Source organism: Uloborus diversus, unplaced genomic scaffold, assembly GCF_026930045.1.
Source record: "Uloborus diversus isolate 005 unplaced genomic scaffold, Udiv.v.3.1 scaffold_14, whole genome shotgun sequence".
Lineage (NCBI taxonomy): Eukaryota > Metazoa > Arthropoda > Arachnida > Araneae > Uloboridae > Uloborus > Uloborus diversus.
The window spans coordinates 4,334,881-4,343,664 of NW_026558098.1; the positions used below are offsets into that span (position 1 = coordinate 4,334,881).

The window sequence follows — 8,784 nt, forward strand, 5'->3', positions numbered from 1 at the left end:
AGAAAATAATTCACATGAAAGCCTTTTAGCTCGAGCAGTTTCCTCTGTACAATCTACAAATATTGAGAAAATCAGACGTGACAGGACTTAGTCAAGATAATTTGAGTTTTTTATTGACCAGTTAAAGAAAAAAGTTAAATATATTTATTTAAAATCTTTGAAGTAATTTTTTAATGCCGTCAAGAGTTAAGAAATAAAATACTGTTCAAGTTCAAAATTCATTTTTTATGTCCATTGTCTCTGGTGAAGAACAAATAAAAAAGTTTAAATTGTTCAAGTATTTAAATAAATTAATTTTTTTTAAAACTTCTCAGAAAATTTTAAAAAACCCAAAAGTGGGCTAAATAATGGGTTTTTTCAAAAAAACCCATTGGGTCCAACCCAATTGTGTCCAATCCGGCCAACCCTGACCTATTGTAATAATAATATAAGAAAATAGAGAGTAATGTAAGGATGCATTTACTATTTTGAAGACTTTGTGCTGATTGAAAATATCGGATATATCTCAAAATACCCGATATATATCAAAATATCGGATATTTTTGTACCGTTGGTGAGAGCCTGGGTGCCTCTGTCTGGTTTTAAGGTGCGCTGCTTCACTTTTCCAAGTGTACCGTCATTTGGTGTGAAGTCCGACTTCTACAGTACATACATTTTATAAGGATCCGTTTTCCGGCTAGGCAACGATTCACAGCACAACACAGTCGCACAAAGAAAGGACAAGGACAGGAGAGAGAAAGTATGTCCATGGCCGAGCAGGGATTCGAACCCGGACCTTCCTGTCGCAGTCGGACTTCTCTGACCACCAGACAAGGCAGGCGGCCTCCAAAAATTGTTAATAAGTTTTATGATTTGTTTAATCTTGTTTTATTCACCTTTTAACCCCCGACAAACACAGGAAGGGGGTTATAAGTTCGACCTGTCTGTGTGTCTGTCTGTGGCACTCTAGCACAACGGAAAATCTTAGGCTCAACTCAATTCAAGCCCTGAACTCAAGAGCAAAATATATTACTAGACACGAATATGAAAGCGATTTTCCAAACGTACAAAACTCCAGTTTTGCAGTGCTCAGGAGCACCTTAGCCCCTCTGCAAATTGGTACAAGTTATTTTGAAACCCGGGTATAAGGGGTACTTTTTGTTCCAAAGAGAGCAATGCGTTTTTAATCTGTTTCTTTCTAATTGACGATTTAAATTTTTGCGAATCAAATAAGATTGCGAAGCAATCTTATGGGGTTGGTAAGCGTTAGCGAGCAGGAGACAGAGCCCCCTAGTTTGAATAAAAGCATTTTTGTTAGCTAAAGAAGTAATACTGGAGTCAGAGACCAGAGCAGCAATTTAATTTACTGGTTTCGAACTCAAAGGGACGTAATAGCGCCATTCGTCTATTAATTCTTCTTTGATGGAATCAGTAATTAGCATTTTTTTTTTAAAAATGCCTAGAAAAGTCATTACAATCCAGGAAGCTATTTGCGAAATAATAGATTTATTTTTTTTTCTGCTTATAAAAATGCAAATTGAAGTAAATCGCATGACCAAACCATAATATTAATTGAGACTAGCATGTAGTGTTTAAATTTTTAAAAATAAATCAGCAACTACGAAATTCGCAAAGAAGTAGCTTCTGAATTCTTCAATAAAATCTACATATTATAAAGCTATACATTTACATAATATTTTATAGTTAAAATATATATTCATTTAAAAAACTCAAATGAGGTATTGGTTTATTTAAAATCCTTATAATCGTGTCATAACCATTATGAAATCCTATTTAAAACCGCTCATTTTTAAGCATCTCGGTGAAATTATATAGGGTTTAGTGTTTAATATTTAACTGGTTTGAAATGTTAAAGATATTTTACTCCCACATTCAAAGTAGAAGAGTGCATAGCATTTATGCATTTAAAAGTATATTAATTGACCTTAAGAAATGCTGAAAAAGAGGAAAGAAAAAGTAAAAAAAAAATTGAATGACCTCTTGTATTCAAATTATGTGTTTCGCAACCACGAGTGTGTGTGTGTGTGTGTGTATGTAGTCGTGTGTATTTATGTGTGTGGGAGGTATGTGTGTTTGTGTGTAGGCATGTGTGTTTGTGTCTGTGTGCAGGCATGAGTGTGTGGGTAGTTGTGTGTATGAGTGTTTGTGTGTGTGGAGGGGATGCGTATGTTTGTGTAGGCATATGTGTTTGTGCTTGTGTGTAGACGTGAGTGTGTGGGTAGTTGTGTGTATGTGTGTGTAGGTGTTTGTGTGTGTTTGGGTATATGTGTTGGTGTATATATATGTGTAGGTGTGTGTGTGTGCGTGTATGTATGCGTGTAAGAGTAGGACATGGATGCAACCTGGAGACTGTTTTCGCTATAGGAGCCGGTTGACGGTGATGCTGCATAGGGTGCTGGTGGGAAAATAAATTCATAGGAACGCCAAAACAGTCAAATGAAAGCAATAAGCAATCGTGATTGCTCAAAAAAACGCATTCAAAAATAAAGTCATGGAAACTTCGCTATGAAAAATTAAAATGTGGGTGGGAGTTAGCTTTTCAATTTCTTGAACTCCTCCGAAAATTACTTTTGTATCCGCCCCTGGTTTTACCTTACTCTTTTTTCATTATAAAAATATTTTATTTGGCTATGGACTTTGTGATTTTTTACTTCTAGTGATCAGTAACTTAACCCCTAATTCCTTTCTTTATTTTCAGCAGGTACCTGGATGGCGTGACATCGGATTTCAACAATTGGAATATCAATTTTTAACTCTTAACAATACAAGCCCTTTGCTACACATAGATCTGAAAAATTGTATCGAAATATAGATATCGAGAAATGCTATTGGATTTGTTTTTCTAAGTTTTGGATTTAAGATGAAGAGCTGTTTTTCGAAGTGAGCTAGTCAAGCCCAAAAAAAATATGTGTCGAAACTGAAAAACTAAAGTGAATGATGTTTTTTTCGTAGTCGCAAAACTATATCCAGTACTGCATTCATTCAAATCCGACACAAAGGCCATTTGTTTCCTATACCCTTAAAAATATTATTGAAAAAACTTCAGCTACTTTTAATATGCCTATGAAAATGTTACTAGGAAGCATGTTTGCAGTTATTTTGCCTTCCCATGTTTTTCAAATAGTTCCTCATTATTGAACGAAATGTAATAAAATTGAGAAAGAAATCGAACTGTCGAAGCAAATAATGAAATCGAAAGGACTACCGTTTGGCACTGCAGTTTTATATTTCGTGCTAGCTAAAGGAGAAAGACGCGATGACATTGCTAACCAGCAGAGTCATTTCATTACCTCGACATAAAAGAGATTGAAGCGACTTAGCTTATCAGTTTTTTAAGATATTACGAAACGTTGTCAGACATTCCATGCGATTAAAATAGTGTTTATTTCTTTTCACGTGGTTCATTTTATTATCTGCTACAAAAGTTTCAAATTTTCAGCTCACATGGAATTACATTGAATAAAGTCGGCTTTAAAGGGTTAACAACATACCTTCGCGTATATGTTAAAACTTTTTAATCATAAATACACGCTGCTTATCGAAAAAAGAAAGAAAAAATAGCAACATTAGAGTCTTTTTTTTTTTCTTTGAAATTGACGACAGGTCTTTGAAAAATAAGTGTCCAGCAGAATGATCTAAAAGTCTCTTTGTATTCGATATATTTCTTATTTTTGAGATAGGATTACGAAATCAACCCCCTTGTAACGTTGTTTAAGATTTTATGAACTATGGTTTCGAGACGCCTGGCGTCGGATCAAACATCTACGATTGACTATTGCTGTAAAAAAAATGTTTCATATTCTTCTTAAAACTGAATTGGAAGTTTGGTTAAATTTTTGCGGTAACATTTTCTAGACAATAAACGTATGAAGACGTGTGTAAAATACTACGTTCTTGTGATCTCTGATTGAAAGCATTTTCTCACGCATGAAAAAAAAGTTTGACAATCTATTTTTGCAAACATCCAGTCTTGTTAATTTTGTGCCAACACACTGCTTATGAATGACACATCATCCAAAGAACAGCATCTTTGAAAAACAAGTGGCCAGCAGAATGATGTAAAAGTCTCTTTGTATTCAAGATATTTCTTTCTTTTGAGATAGGATTACGAAATCACGCCCTTGTAACGTTTGGTTTCGAGACGCTTGTGTCTGATCAAACATCTACGATTGACTATTGCTGTAAAAAAAATGTTTCATATTCTTCTTAAAACTGGTTCCGAAGTTTGGTTAAATTTTTTCAGAAACATTTTCAAGACAATAAACGTATGAAGACATCTGTGTAAAATACTACGCTCTTGCGATCTCTGATTAAAAGCATTTTCTCACGCATGAAAAAAAGTTTGACAATCTATTTTTGCAAAATCCAGTCTTGTCCAGTCCCAACACACTGCTTATGAATGGCACATCATCCAAAGAACAGCGTGAGTGTGAAACAACACCCCTGCGAACATTGTTCGAAAACATTTTCCCGCCTTTCAGCGCTTCAGATACACACAAGAGTTCACTCTGGCGAAAGACCGTATTCGTGTGCACATTGCCCCAAGGCATTCACTCAATCCTCAAATTTAATGAAACACATGAAAGTCGTCCACACTGGTGCAAAACCCTTTTTGTGTGAACAGTGTCCGAAAGCGTTTTCTTCGCGCTCCCACCTGAAGAGACACATGAAAGTCCATACAAGCAAAAAAACATCTCTCGAGTCTTCAAGCTTTAAAACTCATTTAGATGCGCGCACTGGCAAGAAGACCTATTCGTGTGACTTTTGTCCGAAGTCATTTCCTTTCGCTTCAACACTAAAACAACATATGAGCGCCCACACTGATGAGAAGCCCTATTCTTGTGAATGCTGCTCAAAGCCGTTTTCTAGGATTGCTGACTTAATGAGACATTTGAGGATTCATACTGGCGAGAAGCCCTATTCGTGTGACTATTGTTCGAGGACATTTTCCAGCACTTCAAACTTAAAGACACATCTGAAAACCCATACTGGTGAAAAGCCTTATTCGTGTGACTATTGTTCGAAGGCATTTTCAACGAGGTCACACATTAAGGAGCATTTGAGAACCCATACTGGAGAAAAACCCTATTCGTGTGACTATTGTTCGAGGGCATTTTCTTCGCTTTCAGACTTAAATAGACACAAGAGAACCCATACTGGTGAAAAGCCCTATTCGTGTGACTATTGTTCAAAGCCGTTTTCTAGGAGTGCGGACTTGAAGAAACATTTGAAGGTTCATGCTGGCGAGAAGCCCTATTCGTGTGACTATTGTTCGAGGACATTTTCTAGCACTTCAAACTTAAAGACACATTTGACGACCCATACTGGTGAAAAGCCACATTCGTGTGACTATTGTTCGATGACATTTTCCAACACTTCAAACTTGAAGACACATTTGACGACCCATACTGGTGAGAAGCCTTATTCGTGTGACTATTGTCCGAAGGTATTTTCAACGAGTTCACACTTGAAGGAACATTTGAGACGCCATACTGGAGAAAAACCCCATTCTTGTGACTATTGTTCAAAGGCATTTTCGAATGGTTCAGGTTTGAAATTCCATTTGAGACTCCATACTGGAGAAAAGCCCTATTCGTGTGACTATTGTTCAATGGCTTTTCGTCTCGCTCACAACTTAAAGGCACATTTGCGACTGCATTCTGGCAATAAGCTCTGTTCATCTCAATAGGCTCAAAAAACTGCATTTTATTTTTTTTAAATCCTGGAAATACTCAGGGCCTGATTACCGCACAGGCCTACTAAGTCTGGGCCTGGGGGCCCCAAATTACTTAAAGAATTATGCATAGCATTACAAATATACAAAAAATACACACATTTTTAAAATAATAGCCTTCAGGGGGCCTCCAAATTATTGTGAGCCCTGGGCCTCACTTTTAGTTAGTCGGGCCCTGGAAACATACGAGCTGTATTGGAATCTTCATAGAAATTCCGGGGGAAAAAATGAATCGAATACCTGCTATTGATGTGAACTGAGGGAAAAAATAAACTGCAGTCTATTCTATAATAACTCAGATTGTGATCAGAATTTTTGTTACTTCAGATGGAGATACTTTTAGCCAACAAAATTTGATTATAAACACTAGCACGCGCACAAATTTTAAGTACTTGTATACTCTTTACGGTGAAAAAATAAAATATAGTGATGACTCATCGGTCGTCACTCATTTTTTTGATGTCTTCAAAATGTTGAAGGAACTTTTCCAAGAAAGGATAAGCTAAGCTGGAAGTCAGTAGACACTTAATGAATCACAAAAATATCACTCGCTGCAAGCGGTGTTTGTTAAAATAATAGTTTAAAAATCTAAAAAAACAAGCTTTCGTAGCAAAATGAACTAAAAAGTGAAAAACAATCTTTGGATGATAGAAGTTGACCAAGCACTTAATTTTAATGTAATACAAAAAAGCGTTTCTTGTATTACACACTTTTTTGCGTTTTAAAAGCGTACACGCTTCTTTGTATTACATTAAAATTAAGTGATTGAATAACCTCACCCTCGTGTTATAATCATTATAACAATGTTCCTAAGTAAAGCCACTCATAGCCTAGCATCTCGTTACATTATATTGGGTTTAGTATTTGAATGGCTCGAAACGTTACAGATGTTTTCCGTTCACATTCAAAGTATATTAGTGCATAATATTCATGCACTTAGAAGTAGATTCATTGACCAGAAGGAATCCTAAGAAATAAAAACCGCGAACATTTAAAAATAAAATTATTAAAACTTTGTTATGAAACATCGAGGGGGGGATGGCAATTCAATTTCCCGTGCTCCCTCCAAAAGAGTTTTTTGCATCCGCCCATGAGTGTATTATCAATATTTTTCAAAATCTTTGCTTTTTGTTTTATTTGGATAAATTAATTGAGGAGTTTACTTTCAAAATGAATTATGTCCACTTTTGGAAAAAACATTTCTTTTTTTTTTCCTTCATTTTAAAAATCTCTAATATAAGCCCTACCGACCCATGAATTTCTTTCTGCTAGAAGTGTTTTATATCTACTGTTAAAAAATGCGTAAACATTGGTTTTATCACCTATACGGTGTATATCCATCCCCTTATTTCTCGCCAGGTTTTTTACAGCAAAGTGAAACTTATCCCTTATTTGCCGGTACCAACTCATTCACTTTCATATCAAAAGGGCACATATCCTAATTTGAATTTGCCACTTCTAATTCAAAAGTAGTTCACCAATAAAATAGCGGAACGAAGCGTCTGTTTTCAGTTAGGCAAGCGCGACCTCAAATTGTGATTACTAAATTAATAATAAATAATTAATATTGCTATTAAATTGTAATTAGTTTATGATTAAATTGTGATTACTTATGATGAAAATTGTGATCTATTAATAAATACAACGTTGTTATTTGAATCGGCTTGGGTGGTTTTAATGTTCATACTTAATTAGATCGAAGATTTTTTTTTTTTTTTTTGAGCAATCACGATTGTTTATTGTTCTCATTTGACTGTTTTTATATTCCTATGATTTTATTTTCCCACCGCCACCCTCCGCACCATCACCGTCGACCGGGCTCCTCACGATGCTGCTCCTATAGCGAAAGCCGTCTCCAGGTTGCATCCATGTCCTATACACACGCGCATACACACACAACTACACATACACGCACACCTACACATACACACATATACACACACAAACACATACACACACAAACACACACACACACACACAAACACATTCATGCCTGCACACAGACATAAACACATATGCCTACACACATATACACATACCTCCCCCCCACGCACACATTCATACACACAACTACCCACACTTATGCCTGCACACTGACACAAACACACACGCCTACATACACACACTCGTGATTGCGAAAAACATAATTTGAATTCAAGATGTCAAAACTCAAATTAATTTTCTTTTTTAAAAATGTTCAATTAAAAAAATGAAGTAAGTATTAGAGAATAAAGTAGAGTGAAAAAAAAATATACATGTTAAAAATGTTGAATATTTTGTTTCAATCTAATAAAGCTTATTTCTGAAGATTTTTTTTTTTTTTTCTTTTTTGCAAAAGGGATGATATCCACTGTTTTACACCAAAAAGGAGTATATCCAAAGTAAAATTGGCAATTTGAGTCTGATAAAATTGAGGAAAAATTCCTAGACTTATGCCCATAGTCACTTGTTACTCTACCCAAACATTGTGAAAAATTCGAAATTCTAGCAGCTATCGTATTTGTGCGTAAAACAGTTTTTTTTCCGTTTCGCCAAAAAGATAATAAAACGGGATATAATCTGTTTTAAGGGTGTCCGGGACACATTTTGAAATTTTTTTTATTATATACTTTAGAGTTTTGAATTTTTTTTACACTGATTCACCATTGAATTAATAAGCAAAATCGCAACATAAATATGAAAAAAAAAATTTTTTTTATTTAAATTTAATTTGTTTAAAAAAATGGGGTTGCTTTAAATTGCTATAACTCAGAATATTGTTGGTCAATTTTCAATTTTTTTTTTTTTTTTTTCAAAAAAGTATGCGCAAATATGTAAGCTTTAATTTTTATTCGGCGATTTAAAAATATTGATTCAATAAAAAATTAAAAATATTTGAAAAAAAATTTCGAAAAATTCGAAGATATTTTTTTTTTAAAAAATCATATTTTTTGCAGTAAACGTTTTTATTTTTCAAAATCGCCGAATAAAAATTAAAGTAAACTGTTTGAAAAACACATGCTCCAAATTTCATTACTTTATCTTCATTGGTTCCTGACTTTTAAGAGTTT

The 8,784-nt window shown here is 34.7% G+C and overlaps 1 protein-coding gene across 1 annotated transcript; it reads left to right on the plus strand.

Annotated features, from left to right (window-relative positions):
- Nucleotides 1–4,384: 4,384 nt before the first annotated feature.
- LOC129232803 (zinc finger protein 271-like) lies at nucleotides 4,385–7,512 on the plus strand. The gene has a single exon (XM_054866904.1). It carries the CDS (start codon nucleotides 4,400–4,402, stop codon nucleotides 5,687–5,689), a length of 1,290 nt encoding a protein of 429 aa, XP_054722879.1. The 5' UTR covers nucleotides 4,385–4,399; the 3' UTR covers nucleotides 5,690–7,512.
- The last annotated feature ends 1,272 nt before the right edge of the window (nucleotides 7,513–8,784 follow it).

Coding starts and splice junctions, on each gene's coding strand:
- LOC129232803 (XM_054866904.1), top strand. CDS start 4,400: ATGGCACATCATCCAAAGAACAGCGTGAGTGTGAAACAACACCCCTGC.